The sequence below is a fragment of the Sus scrofa genome, chromosome 6, assembly GCF_000003025.6.
Source record: "Sus scrofa isolate TJ Tabasco breed Duroc chromosome 6, Sscrofa11.1, whole genome shotgun sequence".
NCBI classification, from domain to species: Eukaryota; Metazoa; Chordata; class Mammalia; order Artiodactyla; family Suidae; genus Sus; species Sus scrofa.
The window spans coordinates 110797137-110819387 of NC_010448.4; the positions used below are offsets into that span (position 1 = coordinate 110797137).

General features: G+C 38.1%; 1 protein-coding gene across 3 annotated transcripts in view; it reads left to right on the forward strand.

The window, feature by feature from the left end:
• Positions 1929-22251, forward strand: part of PSMA8 (proteasome subunit alpha 8) — a 37873-nt gene continuing 17550 nt past the window's right edge. Inside the window, exons 1-3 of one of the 3 annotated variants that reach the window (XM_021096196.1) lie at positions 1929-2502; positions 12341-12467; positions 18954-19078. In XM_021096196.1, coding sequence (XP_020951855.1) covers positions 2401-2502; positions 12341-12467; positions 18954-19078 — 354 coding nt within the window. In that variant the 5' untranslated portion in view covers positions 1929-2400. The remainder of the gene's footprint in view (positions 2503-12340; positions 12468-18953; positions 19079-22251) is intronic. The other 2 variants (XM_021096195.1, XM_021096198.1) reach the window with 2 other exon arrangements.

Genomic DNA, 22251 nt, shown 5'->3' on the forward strand with positions numbered 1-22251 from the left:
TCAATAATTATCTTTTTAAAAAACACAAAAAGTTACATACTGTATGATTCTATGGAAAATTTTTGAAATGATAGAATTATAATGATGGAGAACAAATGAATGGTTTCCAGAGATTGGGGAGGGGAATAGAGATGGGTATGACTGCAAGTGGATAGCACTGGGGACATCTGTGGTCATGGAATAGTTGTATATTTGATTCTGGCATTGGGTATACCAATCTACACATGATAAATTGCATAGAACTATGCACATATACACAAATGAGTATACGTAAAAATGCTGATATCTGAATAAAGTTGTACCAATGTCATTTTTTTTATTTTGTTATTGGACTATAGCTCTGTTAAAATATTACCATTAAGGGAAGCTGGATAAAGGGTACAGGGGACCTTTTTGCACTACTTTTGAAATTTCCCACGATCTATAATTATTTAAAAAGATAAAGAAAAAAACCATATTATTTAACAAGAATATCATGTCACTTCCGGCATCCAGAAGTTCCTAGGCTAGGGATCTAACCTGAGCTACCATAGTAACCAGAGCCACAGTAGTGACAATGCCATATCCTTAGGCCACTGAGCCACTAGAACTCCCCAAGACACTTCTTTTTTTGCTTTTTAGGACCGCACCTGTGGCATATAGAGGCTCCCAGGCTAGGGGTCAAATTGGAACTATAGCTGCTTGCCTGCGCCACAGCCACAGCAACACAGGATCTGAGCCAAGTCTGCCACCTACACCACAGCTCATGGCAACGCCAGATCCTTAATCCACTGAGCAAGGCCAGGGATAGAACCTGCAACCTCATGGTTCCTAGTCAGATTCCTTTCCGCTGCACCACAATGGGAACTCCCACACTTAATAGCTGCTTGCAGATGATGGTTTACCATAACACTGTAAAATTTAGAAACTCCTGAAAAGTTAAGAGTTTGGTTAGTAATTACTTTTTTTTCCCCCAATAAAACCAGACTTTTCAAGGTTCTCCAATGTTAAAAAAAAGATGGGGCTGTGAGAACTAAATACAAATTGCTTTTAGTAGTCAACTAAAATTCTGAATTAAGTATTTGGAGTTGAGGGTATATAGAGTTCTCCTCTTTTGCAGATATTTACTCTCTTTTAGTTTTGTTTTGGCTGCACCTGTGGCATGCAGAAGTTTCCCAGGACCAGGGATCTCTTTTCAGGGCTTCATTGGCCAAATACGGAGGTTCCCAGGCTAGGGGTGGAATCAGAGCTATAGCCGATGGCCTAAGCCACAGTCACAACAACAGCAACAGCAGAGCTGAGCCACATCTGTGTCCTACACCACAGCTTACGGCAATGCTGGATCCTTAACTCTCTGCTCTGAGCGAGGCCAGGGGTCGAACCTGCATCCTCATGAATACTAGTCAGATTCGTTTCCACTGAGCCACGATGGGAACTCCCTCTTTTCTTTTTTTAGTTAAAGTTGGCTTCACCAAGTTTAATAGCCTCCCCAATGGAAAACAACAACACATGTGAAGTAATGATAACAGTTAAACTTATCTGGCTATCACTATCCACTAGGCACCATTTTAAGTCCTTTATACCTATAAACACATTAAACCTCAGAACAACACTTTGCTACACATTTTTGAATATTCTCATTTATTGATGAGGACAAAAAAGACGAGCTGTTTCACAGGTAGTAATGTACCAGGTTCTACAGACTTTCTAGCATAGTTAAATTTGCAAATATCTTCCAAGTGGCAAGATTTGGGCTTTTAAAAAACTTCTTTAGTTAAAATAGTATCATCTTAACTTCTATCATTAGCATTAGTCTGATGGACAATTTGCTCTATACAATGGACTAGTTGCTCCTTTGCTCTATTTTGATCACAAGGCAGAAACGGACAATAATGTTTTAAGTATGTATATAGAAGATAGGAAGGAAAAATGAACATTTGGAAATTATATTTCTCTCCTTGGGTTAAAATGACATAAGGGAGGGAGAGGAAGGGAGAGGCAGAAAGAAATTTCGAATTTGAAGCCAAAAAGAAGAGATTGAAAATTAACTTACCGCTGGTTCTCTAGCAGGTTTGCAAAAACAAAAACGCCAGATCTTTTAAGTTCTCACTGTAAATCCTTAATCTTGAAAGCCATCTTTATAACCCTACCCTTGGTTCGACATCAGGGTGGAAAAACTGCGACACACGCACCAGGCACTAAGCGTGGCGGAGGAAGATGCCAAGACGCAGGAAGCCTCACCCAGGAGCCGACAAGCCGACTCCTCAGCGGCAGGGAGAGCTGAACACAAGCACTTCCGGCGGAGCTTGACTGCCGTGCGCATGCGCTTCCAGGTAGCACGTGGTTACAGGCACAGCTTATCTGCCGGCCTCGAGCGAGGTAACGTGCGATACTCCGCAGGAATTGCTGTACTACAGCGCGATGGCGTCTCGCTATGACCGGGCGATCACAGTCTTCTCCCCTGATGGACACCTGTTCCAAGTGGAATATGCCCAGGAAGCCGTGAAGAAAGGGTCCACAGCGGTGAGCGAGCAACTTATTGACCACCAACCCCTGCCCCGTGTCAGGCCTTCTTTACCCCGCTGTCCTGGCCCAGCCCTTGGAATAGGGGGACAGGTAGAGTCTCCTGCTTGAAAATCGCTTCATTCCTGGATTGAGGGAGATGCTGTTTCTGAAATTTGGGCTGGAAGGGGCAGAGTTAAAAAAAATCAGTAGATTTCATAGGTTTCCATTGTGCAGCTGACTTTGTTTAGCAGTAGCCATAGATGCGTAACTAGGGTTTGTGTGTGTAGGGAGTGTATGTGTGATAGCCTTAACTGTAGAAGAGATATTAACACTGAGCCTTGCAGTAGGAAAGAAAGGATTTCTTTTAACCTGTAACAGACTACCTGAATGCACACTGCCCATTTCTTCCGGATTTGGCAGAAACATGGAAAAGTTTCTTCACATGAGGAGCTGCTGTTTATTAACAACTACACTAAAAATCGGAAATTGATCATGGCTGTCTGAAATATGGCCTAAACAGATGTAAAATAAAACCTTTGTTGAGAAAACAGTTGAAAATGCCAATCTGCTCAAACACTTTCACCTGTTTAAAATAAATGCCAAAAATTTGCTACTCCTAGAGACTCCAAGCCCCCAGATCTCCACTCTTGTCATTTACCACTTCTTTTGGTTTGGTTTTTAAATAACACTGGAATTCCTTGAGAGATTATGCCCTCCTTTAAATTGATATATCCAATTTTCTGAAAATCTTTAAAATGCTCAGGGTAGCAGTAATGCTCCTGCCAAGTTTTAATTATATTTAATAATCTTAGTGATTTATAACAATTAAAAAGGACAAAAGTGCCCTGGTGACCAAAGATCTGTTACCTCACATCTTCCAAATCCTGGCCTTAGAATTCAGGAGAATCTGATTTTTAAAAATCTTTCAAATTGCATGAGCATGTTTGTTGTGTATCCTGGAAATTGAGACACCAGCTATGAGAATACCCAGTGCATGTCTAAGTCTAGCAATATCTGTATATTCTCCCACTTTCCATACCAACTTAGTTATGGTAGGAAATAATTCACTTTTGTTATAAATCCATCAAATGTGAAGTGGTAAAAAAATAACACTAGAAAGAATCATATCATTTAAAAAGTATTTTTCTATTTAATTGGGCCCTCTAGTTTTACTTCTGTTTTGCAAGTAATTTTTTTAGAATTGTAAATTTAAGAAAAGCCTGATGTAGCTTAAACCAAAAGGGTACCATTTTGATAAAAACAAAAAGTTATATAATCCCCAGCATGGCATGAAGCATATGGCTAGAAAATAATGCCCAAGTTTTAGAGCCTAAAATAAAGGGAGTAATGGGAGAAGATTGAGGTGTAATAAGAAACCACATTGGCTATTTAAAATGTTTTAGGAATGCTATAGAACTGATTGATAGTTCCTTTGTAATGAGCCGTAAAAGGGTAAGGATATAAAAATACCTATAGTGGGCCTTTTTAAAGATACATTGGAAGGATGAGACAGTTTTGTCTCAGGATTCTGAAATTATAATTTGCATTTTTGTATGGAGTTATTCATTGTATTTCCTTGAGGGTGCTATGACCTTTTACGTGGGATAAAGTTTATAATGGCACTTGTTTATTAAGGTATGTCACAAAATATTCTATTTATAAGTGACAGTTGATATGAGGAGTTATAAATAAGCCAAAGATGGCCAATTTTGATCAGTATGTAGATGTGATATTATTTAGTAATACAGAAAGTTATATGAGCACAATTAGAGTCTTTGGGTTCTGCTTCATTTTTGATGATTATCTTACAGCATGAAGTAAGGCGAGAGGCCTGCTTTCTTTTTGTTTTAGTTCCCTTTTATATCGATGAAAAATATGTTTGAATAACATTTCGGAGAGGTAATACCTTTCTTTTTAAGGAAGAAAAAAATGAACCCTTCACAATATTCCCATGAAAAAGAAAAGATTTATTACCATTCCTCCTTCTGTCCTTTCCCTGACCCCAAAATGTTATTAGCTCCATTTTCCTGCTTTATCATATCTCAGCTCCACAGTCTGGCCATCAAAGTCTTCTATGACCCACATTCACCTTGTTTAATTAAGAGGGAAGCTTCATGGTTTTCCCAATATATGCTTCTGCTCTTGTAGGTGGAGAGAGGAGGAAACAACTTTCTATCACTCTCCATCTTATTTATCCTCTAAGGGTTTCTGCATGTTTCTCTCCTTTTTGGAGCCATCTTTGATCCACCCCAGTCATGGATGCCTTCTTCTGAATTTATCATCTGTACCAGAGATCAGTGTGTAGTATTTACTATTTGACCTTATATTCTCTTTAACTTTAGGTATTCTTTTTTTTTCGCCTTTTTGCTATTTCTTTGGGCCGCTCCCGAGGCATATGGAGGTTCCCAGGCCAGGGGTCAAATCGGAGCTGTAGCCACTGGCCTACGTCGGAGCCACAGCAACTCGGGGTCCGAGCCGCGTCTGCAACCTACACCACAGCTCACGGCAACGCCAGATCGTTAACCCACTGAGCAAGGGCAGGGACCAAACCCACAACCTCATGGTTCCTAGTCAGATTCGTTAACCACTGCGCCACGACGGGAACTCCTAACTTTAGGTATTCTTAATGGTCTTCTCACTCCAACTGAGATAGTAAGATCTTTGAGAATCTAGATGATGTAATTCCTTTTGTACTTCTGCAGGATATATGGTGGAGGAGCTTGGAATGAAATAAACTATCATTAAGTAATACTTTTTTTTTTTTAACAGCCATACCTGCAGCACATAGAAGTCCCAGGTGCCAGGGATTGAATCTAAGCCACAGCCGCAGCCTACATGGCAGTTGCAGCAATGCCAGATCCTTTAACCCACTGCACTGAACCTGGGCCTCCTCAGGGACCCAAGCTGCTGCAGTTGGATTCTTAACCTACTATGCCACATTGGGACTTACAGTAATACCTATTTTGTACCACATATTTCATATATGTTTTCTAATGTTAAGAACAGTATTTAGGGAGTTCCTTTCGTGGCTCAACAGTTAACATACTGGACTAGGATCCATGAGGATGAGGATTTAATCCCTGGCCTCACTCGGTGGGTTAAGGATCTGGTGTTGCTGTGAATTGTGGTGTAGGTCATAGATGTGGATCGGATCCCACATTGCTGTGCCTGTGGTGTAGCTGTAGCTCTGATTAGACCCCTAGCCTGGGAACTTCCATATGCCAAGGGAAGTTAATCCCCCCCCCTTTTTTTTGGTCTTTTCTAGGGCCCCATCCACAGCACATGGAGGATCCCAGGCTAGGGGTCGAATTGGAGCTGCAGCCGCCAGCATATGCCATAGCCACAGCAACGCCAGCTCTGAGCCTCATCTGCAACCTACACCACAGCTCATGGCAATGCAGGATCCTTAACCTACTGAGCGAGGCCAGGGATCGAACCTGCAACCTCATGGTTCCTAGTCGGATTTGCTAATCACTGAGCCAGGACAGGAATTCCTAATCCCCTTTTTAATGTATGTGGAAACTGTGATTCAGAAGCTTTCATAGCTTGGTGAAGGCACCTATCTAGAAAGTGATAGAGTCCATATTCTCACTTAAGTTTTTTTAGTTCCAAAGCCTCTGCTCTTTGCACTGCACCATGCACTTTATTCCATAAATATTTGTATGTTAACTATCTGTCATCATCATGAATGTGGAAGCCAGGTATGTATCATGTAAAGCAATTAACTTCTCTAAGCTTCAGGGTTTTTTTGTTTCATTTTGTTTTGTTTTGCCATTTCTTGGGCCGCTCCCGCAGCATATGGAGGTTCCCAGGCTAGGGGTCGAATCAGAGCTGTAGCTGCCGGCCTACGCCAGAGCCACAGCAATGCGGGATTCGAGCCACGTCTGCAACCTACACCACAGCTCACGGCAACGCCGGATCCTTAACCCACTGATCGAGGCCAGGGATTGAACCCGCAACCTCGTGGTTCCTAGTCGGATTCGTTAAGCACTGAGCCACGACGGAAACTCCAAAGCTTCAGTTTTTGGTTTTTGTGAGTTTTTGGTCACACCCACAGGATATGGACAACCCCAGCCCGGGGCTCTAATCCAAGCCTCACCTGAGACCTACACCACAGCTGCAGCAAAGATGAATCCTTAACCCACTGCACTGGGCCTGAGATTGAACCTGGCTGCTACAGAGACAATGCCAGGTTCTTAACCCACTGACCACAGCAAAACAACTAAGCTTCAGTTTTTTAAATAGTAAAATAGACATCAAAATAGTGCCTGCTAGTGTTGATGTGAATGAGGCAATACACATTCAGCATCTTGCAAAAATCTGGTTCACGGCAAGTGCCTAATACATGGTAGCTATTATTTGCTATCCCTTTGTTTTCCCTTTTTCCTTCAGTTTTGTCTGTAGTTCTTCAAGCACTTTTATTTGTTATTTTAAGACATTTTTGTTAAACACTTACATCTGCCTAACCTAGTGCTGGGTCCTAGAGCCCACACACAAAATAACTCAGTCTCTGGCCTTAGAAAGCTTCCTTCTAACAGGAACATTAGATGACAGTGAGTAAATAGTCCTAACAAGGCTTATCTGAGTATTGTAATGGAAGAATGTGGGGCATTGTGGGAACTTTAGGTATTAGGGAGGTCCCCATGAGGAAGTATGTAATATTTAAGTAGACATCTGAAAGATGAAAAATAGCCAGGTGAAAAAGTGAAATGCTAAAAAGAAGAGTATTTTAGAGAAAGGGAAGTAGCATGTGGAAAGATCATGCAGACAAGGACAACTATGATTTACAAATCTTGAGGGCATTCAGGATTCCTGAAGCAATGGAAAAATGGGAAGAGATGAAGCTAGAAACGGGAACCAGATTATGGAATGCTTTTAAGGGAATAAGGGGCCTTGAAGAGTTTTGGTGTGGCTATTGCTGTTCTGTCTTTCTAGTATCAGACCGCATTTGACCCACCACAGAGGAACACACGTGACCTGAGCAGAATCATTCATAGTTTCTGTCCTCCTGGACACAGCAATGAGCATGTGACTCAAATCTAGCCAATAATAAGTCCATCCTCAGAACTTTTCTAGCCACAGATAGTAGTAGCTTTTTCCCTCTGGGAGAATTGTTGGGATTGATTGAGATCAAGGTTGTCAGTGGCCATATTTTTTTCTGTACAGATAAAAGCCTGTCTGATTAAGAGCAGAAGGCCAATGTGCAGAAGCAAATATTATAGTTCCTAAATCCTGTGTTATCTTGGCTCGCCTAGTGAGATATGTTCCCTACTAATAGAAGTTTTAAGTAGAGAACTGCCACATTCAGATTTTCTTTTCACTTTTCTTTATAGTTTTGTTTTTTAAAGATCTCTCTCTTATAAATGGATTCTTTCCTCTGAGCCTTGAGACGAGTGCAGCCTTGTGAGAGACGCTGAGCCAGAGAAGTTAGCTAAACTTTGTCAAGATTCGTGACCCACAGAGACCATGAGGAGGCTGAATATATACATGTTTGGAACTCAGGAGATTGACCTGGGCTGGAGATAATAATTTTGAAGTGTATCCTTTCTCTCACTTGTTTAAACCTAACCTACTTGAAGGTCAAGTAAATGAATATTTTGAGTACTATTTTTCACTTGAGAAGGCAAAATATAGACTTTATAGACTATGTAGAGAATAGACAACCTTAAGAGACCTTCACCACCTATGTGTAGTCTGCTCTGGCTAAACACTGGGAGGAGTGGAGTAGAAAAGTAGTTGCTGTAAGCTGAGGATTGATGATGATATTTGGCCTTAAAGAGGTTGAGAGAGAGAGAGAAGCAGGATGAAAATGAAGTGGTTTTTAAGAGTTTGTTTAAGATAGACTTGAGCATATGTTTAAATGTTGGTGAGAAAAACTGTAGAGAAAGTTGAGGTTTATTTGTTTTTAGGTTTATTTGATTTATTTTAAATGTTTTATTATGGAATATTTTAAACATACAAAGATAGAAAGGAAATAGCATAATGCACTTCTGTATACCCATTACCCAGTTGTAGTAATTATCAACATTTTATCAGTCTGTTTAATCTTTCATGACTTTTTCCTATTTTCAATGGAGTAATTTCAATTGAAATTTTTATTGAGATAATTGTATATTCACATGCAGTTGTAAGAAATAAAACATAGGGATCCCTCATATATGTACTCCATCTTCTGCCAATAGTAACATTTTGCAAAACTATAGTATGATATCACAACCAAGATATTGATACTGATATAGGCCACCTATTTTATCCAGATTTCTCCAGTTTTACTTGTACTTGTTCATATGTATATTTAATTCCATCAGATTTTACTGCTTATGCACATTCGTGTATCCAGTCAAGATACTGAACATTTCCAACTCTACAACAATTCCATATGTTGCTCTTATTTAACCACACCCACCTTCTTGCCTACCCCCTACATCCTTCTATTCATAGCCCTAGTTCCTGGAAATATTCATCTGTCCTGAATTTCTAAAATTTTGTAATTTCAAATGTTGTTTCATTGGTATCATACAGTATGAAACCTTTTGAGATTTTCTTTCTTCTTGTGATTCATCCCAAGTTGCTGTATGTATCAGCATTTTATTGTGAGTAGTGTTCCATAGTATGGATGTACCACAGTGTTTAATTATTCATGTGTTGGAGAACATTTGAGCTGTTTCCAGTTTGGAGTTATTATGAATAAAGCTGCATTCATAGCAGGTTTTGTGTGAACATAAGTTTTTATTTCTCTGATATAAATCTCCAAATGTGCAATTATTAGATTGTATGTAATTTCATGTTTTATTAGAAGCTACCAAATTGTTTCACAGAATGGCTGTACCATTTTACATTAATGCCAGTAGTGTCCAGTGATGCAGTTTCTAGACATCCTTGCCAGCATTTGGTGTTACTATTTTTTTTTTTTTTGTCTTTTTGCCATTTCTAGGACCGCTCCCACGGCATATGGAGGTTCCCAGGCTAGGGGTCGAATCGGAGCTGTAGCCACCAGCCTATGCCAGAGCCACAGCAACGCGGGATCCGAGCTGCGTCTGCAACCTACACCACAGCTCACGGCAACGCCAGATCGTTAACCCACTGAGCAAGGGCAGGGATCAAACTGGCAACCTCATGGTTTCTAGTCGGATTCGTTAACCACTGCGCCACGACGGGAACTCCCTGGTGTTACTATTTTTAATTTTAGCCATTCTGGTAAGTATGTAGTGATACGTAATTGTGGTTTTAATTAAATTAGCCACTAATGGCTAATAATGTTGAGCATATTTTCATGTGCTTATTTTTGCTTATCTCTGGTGAAATGTCATTCATGTCTTTTGTTCATTTTCTAGCATCTATAGACTGAGCTTTGATAGTTCTTTATGTATTCTAGATTCTGGTACTTTGTCAGATAAATGGTTTGCAAATATTTTCTCTAACTTTGTAACTTGTCTTTCTATCCTCTTCACATGGACTTTCATAGAACAAAAGTTTGTAATTTTGATGAGGTCCAAAAAACAATTTTTTCCTTTTTATTTGGTACCATCTTTGCCTAGATCCAAAAATTTTCTTTTTTTTTCTAAAAGTTTATAGCTTTGCATTTAAGTCTGTGATTCATATTGAGTTGATTTTTTTATATGGTGTGAGGCTTACATCAAAATTCATTTTTCAATGGAGTATTTTAAAGTAAATCCCAGATATTATGGTATTTAAATCTATTAATATTTCAGTATGCATCTCTATTTTAAAAGATGTTTCTCAGAGTTCCCATTGTGGCTCAGCAGGTTAAGGACCCAACATTTTCTCTGTGACGATACAGGCTTGATCCTTGGCCTTGCTCAGTGGGTTAAGAATCTGGTGTTGCTACAAGCTGTGGCATAAGCCCCAACTGCAGTTCCAATTTGACCCCTGGCAAAAAAAAAACGAACAAAAAGACATGTTTCTTAAGACCATTATTACTACTATTGAACAAAAACTCCTAAATAGTTTGTAATAATCTACATTCATCTACATTCTAAATCTTCCTCATTGCTTACAAAATATCTTTTTATAGTTGTTTGGAGTCTGAATCTAAAAGCCATGCATCGCAGCAAGCTGTTAGATATCTCTTATTCTTGAACAGCATCCTCCCCTTATTGTCACGCCTTGGTTTTTTTTTTTTGGCTGCGGCTTTGACATGTGGAAGATTCTGGGCTCTGGGCCAGAGATTGAACCTGAGCCACCGCAGTGACAACACCAGATCCTTAACCCTCTGTGCCACAAGAGAACTCCATGCCTTGGACTTCTTGAAGAGACTGGGTTATTGTTCAGAAGTGTCCCCATGTCTAGATTTGCCTGTTTTTTTGCCCCTATAGATTTAACAATTTTAATCGATAAGTATGAATAAATAAACAATTATAAATGTGTTGATTGCAGGAACAGACAGATTATTTAGAGAATAATAGAGAAGGACTCCTTGAGGTGAGATTTAAGTTAGAACCTGAAGTAAAAGAAGTTTTCCAGGCAGAGGGGATGTAACACCACATGCGAAGGCTGAAAGGAGGGAAATATTTGTGTTTGAGAAAGTCTTGAAAGAAGTAGTGTAGCTTTTGCTTGGTTAACAATGACGTATTATTGGAGAAGTATACAGGGGTCAGATCATGCCCAGACCTCTAGGCAAGACTAACGAGTTTGAAAAGTAGCTAGTACAGTGGAGAAATATTCAACTGGAGAGTATTGATGTTTTTAAATGCTCATGCTGGCTGCTTTGTGGAGACTAGATAAGGGTACAGTGAAGGGGGAGGAAGTAGGGAGGAGGATGTGGAGAAGTGGGGAGCAAGGGAAGAAACTGGAAAACCTATAAGGATATGCAGTAGTGCATAGTCCAGGCAAGAAATGATGGTTGCTTTTCCTGGAGTGATGATAGGAAGAAGTGGGTAGCTTTTACAGGTAAAATGGACAGAAACTTGGTAATGGACTGCAAGTGGATAGTGTGGGAAAGGAGTGATTAAAGGATGATAACCAGGTTTTTGGCTTGAAGATTTAAATGGATGGCGATTCATATTTTGAGATGATTCTGGCTGCTGGTTTGTGATACTTTTAACAAGTTAAGAAATAGTCTTCACAGATAATCTTCCTGCTTTTCTAGTGTTGTTATTTTTAATTTAGACATAGACATTGAACTTTATCACCTCTTTGTGTTCTTATTTTTTACTTTTTATTTTTACTATTTGATTGTTTTGTTAGTACTGATTCACTTACAAGTACCCTTGTACATTGTTCTTTAGACTTTTGTGTACTTCCTTCCCTAGGGAAAGAGTGGAGGAAGAGAGGAGCAGGAGTGGTTCTTCTTGCTCCATTCATGTTTGCATTGAGGTTTTGTTTATCACTAATCTAGTATGGGGGAAATTTGGTCTTTCTCTTGGCTGTTTATGGCCTCTAGTCGTTATCCCTCCAAATTGTGAGATATATGGGAGAGCTTTCAGGATTTTATCTACTTGGCTTTCTATACTACTTCTGCTATCACCAGTACTGGTACTGCCCATTCTATAAGGGATTCACATGTATTCCCAGCATCTTCTTTCATTTTGGTTAAAATTGTTCAATATTTAGATGGTACTTCTATAGGTGTATTGTATGAGATTAGGACACTCATTTAGTTTCAGCATTGGTGGTATATTCTTCTAGTTTACACCTATTTGTCCTCCTTGCTTTCAGTTTGGGAAATGGACTTCCAGTAAGCCTGTACCCATGAACCCATTTTCTTAGACGTCTACTGTTCTCATTTTTATTGAACATTTAAGGAAAAGTCTTTTCCTATATAAGTCATATGTTAGAGTATTTTGATTTTAATCTTAAAACTTAGAAGTCATTATGTGTTTTAAATACTCAACAGGTTGCAATTCGAGGTACTGATATAGTTGTGCTCGGGGTTGAAAAAAAATCCGTTGCCAAGCTTCAAGATGAAAGAACTGTGAGAAAAATTTGTGCCCTTGATGACCATGTCTGCATGGCTTTTGCAGGTACTTAGGGACTTACTGTAATGATACAGAGCATCTTGGTGTAATAGGGTAACACAGTTGACCCTACTATAGCTGTTATGCTATATTAATACAACATAAAGAGCTCTATTCCACTTCTTATTAAACATAAACAGTATGCCTTATATTTTCTGGGAAATCACAACTCTGTAAACCAGGATTTCTGATAATGAACTTTAATAAAACATAAATGTTAAAAGGTATTAATACCTTAACTGTAACATTAGATAGCTATTTTCTTCTTAAACTTTTCACTTGTTTTTTTGCTTTTTAGGGGCACACCTGCGGCATATGGAGATTCCCAGACCAGGGGTCTAATCGGAGCTACAGCTGCCAGCCTACACCACAGCCACAGCAATGTCAGATCCAAGCCATGTCTGTGACTACACCACAGCTCACAGCAACACCAGATCCTTAACTCACTGAGCAAGGCCAGGGATCGAACCTGCAACCTCATGGTTTTTAGTCAGATTCATTTCTGCTGTGACATGACAGGAACTCCTAAACTTTTTACTTTGAAAGAATTATATTCGGGAAGTTAAAAAAAAAAACACTGGGACATCCCCTTTACCCAGTTTCCTCCAATAGTAACATCTTTAAAACTAATAAATTGACCTTGGTAAGAGTTTATTTAGATTTCATTAGTTCTCCATGCATTCACTTGCATGTATGCATGCATGTGTGTGTGTGTGTGTGTGTAGGTTTAGTAGACTTATAATGTGTACATTCATGTAGCCGTCACAAAAAAATTAAGATACACAGGGAGTTCCCTGGTGGCTCAGCAGGTTAAGGATCTGCCGTGGCTGCGGTTACTGCCATGGCATAGGTTCAGTCCCTAGCTCAGGAACTTTCACATGCAGTAGGCATGGCCAAAAACAAAAAAAGATATACAGCTTTTTGTCACCACAGGGCTATAACATGCTATTTCTCCTTCTACTAATCTATTCTCCATCTCTATAATTTTGCATGAGAATGTTGTTGTATGAATAGAATCGTGGTATATGATCTTTTCATATGGGCTTTTCTTGTTCGGCATAACTCCCTTGTAGTCCATCCAAGTTATTGCATGTATCATTAGTCCATCGCTTTTCCCTTTTTTTTTTTTTTCTTTTTTGGCTGCCCCATGTTACATGAAGTTCCTGGGCCAGGGATCAGATCTGAGCCACAGTTGCCAACTCATGCTGCAACTGCGGCAACACGAGATCCCTAACCCACTGTCCCGGGCCAGGGATTGAGGTTGCATACCAGCATTCCAAGATGCTGCCAATCCTGTTGTGCCACAGAAGGAACTCCCCATTGCTTTTTTTTTTTTGCCATTTCTCGGGCCGCTCCCACTGCATATGGAGGTTCCCAGGCTAGGGGTCAAATCGGGAGCTGTACCTGCCGGCCTACGCCAGAGCCACAGCAATGCAGGATCTGAGCCGCATCTGCAACCTACACCACAGCTCACAGCAACGCCAGATCCTTAACCCACTGAGCAACCTCATGGTTCCTAGTCGGATTCGTTAACCACTGTGCCACAGTGGGAACTCCACTCCCCATTGCTTTTTATTGCTGAATGGTATTCCATGGTATGGAGTATATCAAATACTGCTAATAGCTCATCAATTAAAGGACTTTTGATTATTTCCAGGTTGTATCTATTACAAATAATGCTGATGTGAACATTCATACACAGGTTTTGTGTGAACATAGGATTTCATTTTTCTGGGATAACTACTTGAGTACAATTGCTGGATCATATTATAATGTATATTTAATTTAATAAAAGACGGCCAAATTATTTTCCAGAGAGCATATACTATTTTGCATTCTTGCTAGCAATGTATGAATGATTCATTTTCTCTGTATCCTCATTAGCATTTGGTCTTGTTACTATATTTTATTTTAGACATTTGTATAAGTATGTGATATCTCATCGTTGAGTTTAATTTGCATTTGCCTCATGGCTAATGATGTTTAACATATTTTGATATGTTTACTTGCCTCTATATAGCAAACAAGACATGTTTATTGTAACTTTTCTTTTTTTCATTTGCTAATTGTGTTTTTTCAAAAGCAGAAATTTATTCTGAAGTTTAAAAATGTTATTTAGCAAAAAATAGCCTTTATCTTACTATCTTAAAAAAGGAATCATCTTACCACAGAACAAATCTTAATAAATTTAAAGATTGAAATCATGAAAGTATTTTTTTCTGACCAAAATTGGATAAAACTAAAAATCAAGAGCATAATAAAACTGAAAAATCCATAATATATGGAAGTTGAATAGTACCCCTAAAAAAAAAAAAAAAAAAGCCCCATGGATCAAAGAAGAAATCACAAGAACTTAGAAATATCTTGAGACAAATGAAAGTGAAAACACAACCCACAAAACTTATGGGATCCAGGAAGAGAAATGCTAAGAGGAAATTTTGTAGTATAAATGCTCGTATTAAAACAAGAAAAGTTTCAGTTAACAACACAACTTCACATTAAAAACTAGTAAAAGAGGAGTTCCTTTGTGGTGCAGCAGAAATGAATCTGACTAGTACCCATAGAATGATCCCTGGCTTCCTTTGTTCAGTGGGTCGGGGATCCAGCGTTGCAATGAGCTGTGGTGTAGATTGCAGACGAGGCTTGGATCCTGCATTGCTCTGGTTGTGGTGTTTGCTGGCAGCTGTAACTCTGATTTCGACCCCTAGCCTAGGAACTTCCATATTCCATGGATATGGCCCTAAAAAAAAAAAAAAAAAAAAAAAAAAAAAATTCCTAAACAAAATACCAGCAAACTAAATTCAGATTCAGTATATTAAGGGGATTATGGATTAATTCCTGGAGTGCAAAAGTAGTTCAATATATGAAAATCAATCAGTGTAATATACCACATTAACATTATGAAGGGAAAAAAACTACATGACCATCTCAGTTGATTCAGTAAAAAGAATTATATAAAATTGAACATATTTTCATGATAAAACAGTCAACTAGTAGGAGAAGGAAATACATCAAGAAAGCCATATATGAAGAACCCACAGCAAACACTATTCAATGATGAAAGACTGAAAGCTTTTCCTTTAAGATCAGGAATAAGACAAGAGTGCCTGCTTTTCCATTTCTATTTAAGGTAGTAATGAAAGTCCTAGCCAGAACAATTAGACAAGAATAAGAAAAAAAGTATCCAAATTGAAAAGGAAGAGGAATTCTTTGTGGCTCAGTAAATTAATCTGGCATTGTCACTGCGGTGGCTCAGGTTGCTGCTGTGGAGTTATTCCTGACCCTGGGACTCCTGCATGCTATGGTTATGGCCAGAAAGGAAAAACAGAGAGAAAAGAAGTAAAATTATATGTGTTCACAGACAACATGATCTTGTATGTAGAAAATCCTAAAGATTTCACACATACAAAACTGTTAGAGGTAATAATCAATTTAAAGTTGCATAAAACAAAATCAGAACACAAAAATTAGTTGTGTTTTTATACTGAACAATCTGAAAAGTTAATTAAGGGAAACAAGGAACAGGAAAGACTTGTACCCTGAAAACTGTGAAACATGGCTGAAAGAAATTAAAGGTAAATGGAAAGACCTCCCCTGCCATGGACTAGAAAATTTAATATCAAGACATCAGTACTATCCAAAGCAATCTATAGATTTAATGCAATCCCATTAAAAATCCCAATTACTTATTTTGCAAGAATAGAAAAATCCATTCTAAAATTCATATGGAATCTCAAGGGACCCTGAATAGCAAAAGCAGTCTTGAAAAAGAACAGTCTGGGAGTTCCCATTGTGGCTCAGTAGGTTAAGAACCTGATGTGGTATCTGTGATGTGGGTTTGATCCCTGGTTTCCCTCACTGAGTTAAGGATCTGGCATTGATGTGTAAGTCACAGATTCAGCTTGGTTCCACCATTGCTGTGGCTGTGGCATAGGCTGGCAGCTGCAGCTCCAATTCTACCTCTACCCTGGGAACTTCCATGTGCTGCACTTGCAGCCCTGAAAAAAAAAGCAAAAAATAATTTTAACTTCACTTGTGATAGTAGAAATTTTACATTGTGATAGTATTTTAAGTTAAAGTTATATACACTTAAAAGCAGTACACCAACTCATTTTTTTCTATAGATTGCTTATTTATAAATTGAAATTGCAATTTTCAATGTATCTTTAAATACAATTTGTTCTCTCTTTCCTACTACTTGGTATTGATTCATACTTCTCATGTTAAAAACAGACACAAACACATTATTATGCTATTCATATGGTTTGACAAGTTTATCACTAATATTTTTCCTTGAAGTAGTTATATTACTACTTTGTAAGTATGATACTTTTATTTTCTGTAATTTTGGACCATATTTACATTGTAAAGGGGATATACTGTATTTAGAAATATGTTTTCTGATTTTTTTTTTTTTGCCATACCTGCAGCATGTGGAAGTTCCCCAGTCAGGGATCCAGTTCTCACCCCAGCAGCTACCTGAGCTGCTTCAGTGATCCTTAACCTGCTGCACCACAAGGGAGTTCCCTGATCATATTTTTCAATAAGTGAAGCTTTTAGTCTATAGGGTTGGCTAAATCAACCACTTCCCATTTCTTTCTCTCAGATAACATTTGCAAAGAGAATCAGTTCCTCTTCCTTTAATTAGCTGTTTATAATTTGCACCCTACTCACAAATGTTAGAGTGATCCCTAACAATGGCATATTATGACAAATTCTTCATTGTTGGTTAGTTAACTGTGTTCAGTAGCTGACAGTTCTTCCAGCTTTGTAGAAACACATTTTGGAATGGTGTGGAAGGGGAACAAGAGTTTGTGACTGCAGAGGACTAATGGTTATGTGAGAAATGGCTGTTTCAGAGACTTTTTTTTTTTTTTTTTTTTTTTTTTTGTCTTTTTGTCTTTTTGCCATTTCTAGGGCCGCTTCCACGGCATATGGAGGTCCCCAGGCTCCATGTCTAATCAGAGCTGTAGCCGCTGGCCTACACCAGAGCCACTGCAATGCAGGATCCGAGCCACGTTTGCAGCCTACACCACAGCTCACAGCAATGCCAGGTCCTTAATCCACTGAGCAAGGCCAGGGATCGAACCGCAACCTCATGGTTCCTAGTCGGATTCGTTAACCACTGTGCCGCGATGGGAACTCCCTTTTTCAGAGACTTGTAAATGAATTTTTTGGCCAATGTGGTATTAAGAGAGTGGAGAAAGGGAAAAAAAAATAGTGATAGAAAGGTCAAATGCCGAAGAAGTTTAATAGAAATGTTTGTAACTGTGGCAGTCTATTTAAGTTTTGTCAGTTTGTTTTTCATTTGCAAAAAACAAGTTCTGTCCTCTTATAGAAGTGTTGAGAATTAATGACATTATGTTTGGTATGACAAAAATAAGAGGAAGTTTTTTGCTTTTTCTGTTTTAACATTCTTGATTTTCAAACCCTTAATCTTAGAGAAAAAGCTGAGTGACATATCACGGTTAAATGGAATGCACATTGAATTCAGTATTTGGTAATGAGGTAATACTTAATTGTTTTCATAAGAAATCCAGCTTACTTCATGGTTTAGGTAATAAGTATATTGATTCTGGAGTTCCTGTCGTGGCGCAGTGGTTAACGAATCCGACTAGGAACCATGAGGTTGCGGGTTCGGTCCCTGCCCTTGCTCAGTGGGTTAATGAATGATCCGGCGTTGCCGTGAGCTGTGGTGTAGATTGCAGACGCGGCTTGGATCCTGCGTTGCTGTGGCTCTGGCGTAGGATGGTGGCTATAGCTCCGATTCAACCCCTAGCCTGGGAACCTCCATATGCTGCGGGAGCAGCCCAAGAAATAGCAAAAATAAATAAATAAATAAATAAGTATATTGATTCTGGAATCAGGATAGAATGTCAGCCTTTGAACAGTCTGCCATTGATATCTTCTCAAAAAAAGTTTTTAAAAGTATGACTGAAGAGATTTTTTAGAAAATTAAATAAAACCTAATAATCAAACCAGCTGTAGTGAATTAAGTTATTTTGATCTTTGGGTGATAGATTACTTAATATTAGTATTTAAACATTCTCTAGGATTTCCCATTGTGGCACAGCGGAAATGAATCTGACTAGGAACCACGAGGTGGTGAGTTAGATCCCTGGCCTTGCCCACTGGGTTAAGGATCTGGCATTGCTGTGAGCTGTGGTGTAGGCAGGCAGCTGTAGTTCCAGTTAGACCCCTGGCCTGGAACCTCCATATGCCATGGGTGTGGCCCTAAAAAGCAAAATAGTAATAATAATTAAAAAAATATTATTCTCTAAAACAAGTTTCCTTAAAAAGTAAGAAAGAATGGATTAAATGAAGGAAGTAAGTCAATTTATGATGAGTGATGCTCTAGTTTACAAATTCTTTATCATGGACATATATTGAAAATAAACAGAGGATTTTATAAGAAAAATATAATGGTGGCCAAAACCCTTTTGACAAGGAAAAAAAGTCATTCTTTTTTGTAACATATTGACTACTTTATAGGACTGACTGCTGATGCAAGAGTAGTAATAAATAGGGCCCGTGTGGAGTGCCAGAGTCATAAGCTTACTGTTGAGGACCCAGTCACTGTAGAATATATAACTCGCTTCATAGCAACCTTAAAGCAGGTAAGCCAGTATTCCAACAGACTTCTTTTTTTTCTCATGATCTTTTTGCTATTTGTTTATTTTTAATTGAAATGTTGTTGATTTACAGTTTTCCAACAGATTGCTTCATTTTCTCCTTTTCCATCATTATGAGTCCTGTCATAGGAATACTACAATCACTCTAACCGTTTAGTCTATTAACATGTACTAAAATTCTTATTCTCTCTCACACTTAACTTTGTACTTTTTTTTTTTTAGGGCCATACCTATGGCATGTGGAAGTTCCCAGGCTAGGGATCAAATTGGAGCTGCAGCAGCTGGCCTATACCACAGCCACAGCAATGCAGGATCTGAACTGCATCTGCAACCTGCACCACAGCTTATGGCAATGCTAGATCCTTAAGCCACTGAGTGAGGCCAGGGATTGAACCCACATCCTCATGGATCCTAGTCAGGTTCATTTCTGCTGAGCCGCAACAGAAAACTCTTAACTTCATACATTCTTATTCCAGTGGAGTGGATTGATTTGATCACTAGAAATCTTAATCAGTATCAATTCTGGGAATTATGTTAAATTTTAAAGAAGTAAACTTTTGGGAGTTCTCAGAATAGCGCAGCGGAAACAAATCTGACTAGGAACCATGAGGTTGCAGGTTCAATCCCTGGACTTGCTCAGTGGGTTAAGGATCCTGTATTGCCATGAGCTGTGGTGTAGGTCGCAACACAGCTCAGATCTGGCATTTCTGTGGTTCTGGCGAAGGCTGGCAGCTATAGCTCTGATTGGACCCCTAGCCTGGGAACCTCCATATGCCATGGGTGCGGCCCTAAAAAGACAAAAAAAAAAAAAGTGACCTTTTAAAGAGATTTCTACAGTTCTAGAGATGTAGTAATGAAAGACATTTTTCATAGTTTTCCATATAAATACCTATGATCCTTATGATTCTTTCACCTACAAAGCTAAACAGAACTAATCAGGCTTAGATACAACTTCTTGAATCCATGTGTAGATACATGATTTGACATTAAGTGTAATCATGATGCAAACAAGTATTTTTTCATTTATTAGCATTTCCTTTGTTCTTTATATATGTCAACATAGTTCTTATGCTTACTATTCTTACTGACTATATCTTACTACTTCTAGTTGCTATCTGGTAATTATCTAGGTTGTTACCATTTTCTTTTTTTTCCTTTTCTCTCTGTCTCTCATTTTGCTACTGTAATAGCATTATCTTTGTCACAGCTTTTATTTTTCTTTTTTAAATTATATTTTTAAATTAATTTTCAGTGTGGGATTACTAGATTAGATATTGTAATTAGTTTTAAGACTCTTGTTATATGTGGCTAAATTGCTTTCTAAAAAGATTGAATGAATTTTTATTGTACCACCAGCAAAGCATAAATATATCCCTGAAGAATCATCAGCACTGGGTTTTTCATTTTTCTTTTATTTTGCAAATAAATTAACATAATACTGTAATAGGTGTTTTAATTTGTATTTTATAATTAGCAAGGTCGATTTTTTTTTTCCACATGTTGGTTATTTTCATTTCTCCTGGTATAAACCATCTTTCCTTTTGACAGGCACTCTAGTGATTAAGAATGTGCTCCCAGGAGCCAGAATTTTGGGCTTTGAATTTGGCTTTGGTATTTTCTAGTTAATGCTTTGGGCAAACTAGCCTCTTTTGACTCAATTTTCTTATTTATAAAATGAATATTACAATAGTGTTTTTGAGTTGCAGTATAGATTAAATGATTTAGTGCATGGAAAGCATTTAGAATACTTCCTGGAATGGATTTTACCATTTGCCTAGGTAGAGATTTTATTCGTAGACGCTATATATTCTGGATATTAAACTTTTAGATTACATACTTATAACAAATTGTCCTTTTTTTTAATTTAATTTATGTTGCAAGGAGGTTCAGCGTTTTTATATTCTACTTTTTTATTTGCTTTGATTTTCCCAGTAAAAAACTACCCACCAAAAAAACAAGGTACAGAATATTGTGTATAGAAGGTTCCTAGTTGTGTTTTTTGGTTTTCTTTCAGGAGTATGAAGGCATAGAACCTTTGTAGAAATATACACTGTAAATCTGTAACAGTGGGGTTACCACTGAAGAGGGACCTAAGATCGCTTCTTGGCCTTTTGGCTAAGATCAAGTGAAGAGGGGCCTAGGGCTCTGGGACAAAAGAGAGTTATCCTTCATATTCATCTTTTGTTCTTTGAAATGATTTTAACCCTGTGCATACAACATTATTTTTTCATTAAACAAGTGGTTGCTTAAGCCACTAAAGTAAAAATTTCTCTCCTCCAAGGTTTATTTACAGAACATCTACTTCTTACCTAGGTGTGAACTAGGAACATTAGGAAATACAGAAAAAAAAAAAGAAAAATTCTATTCTGTAAGAGTTTATATTGTAACTCAACTATTTGCATTCAATATTTAAAGTGGCTTGTAAAAATACATATAATGGAAAAAGAGATATGTAGACAAATCCAAGAAGAAAACTAGTACAAAGCTATCTCAAGCTGCAGAGATATATATATACACATCCTATAGTTGCCTGTTAATGCAGTCCTGAGTTTTCTGCCAGAGCTGCCTCTTTGCACAACTTCTAGGGGTGTCAGTCTCAGAATTAGTGTGAATTCTACTCCCTAGGGCACAAATCCAGGGAGTTCCTCACACTAAAGTAAAAAGAAATATAAGTGGTTTCTAGTGCCCCATTGTTAGGAGAAAGCATACTTTTTCTTCAAGAAAAACAAAGATTTCCTTGTCTTGGGACTGAAAGAAATGTCTTAGTTGGATTTTTATGTAGCGATAACTTGGTATATAGTAAACAGAATATACTTGATAATAATAGTGTCAAATAAGAATATTTGATAATAATAACAAAGTGTCCCTCAAAATAAACCAAGGACATGCTTCTAAAGTACAGCTCATTGAAGTCAGCTTTACTGGGAACCAAAATGGTGCAAATGCACAGTTCTCCACAATAGTAAAATGTTACAATCTAGTTATGTTACCGAACCTATAAGGCAACAAAAGTACAAACCTAAGACTGTACATAAACAAGCTAAGATTTTATTTTACAGATTATGTACATTAACTTCTTAAAATTTTCATTATGGATTGAGGTTAGTACAGAAAAGGACAGGAAGAGAATCTTGAAATTATACAGAATAGGAATTAAT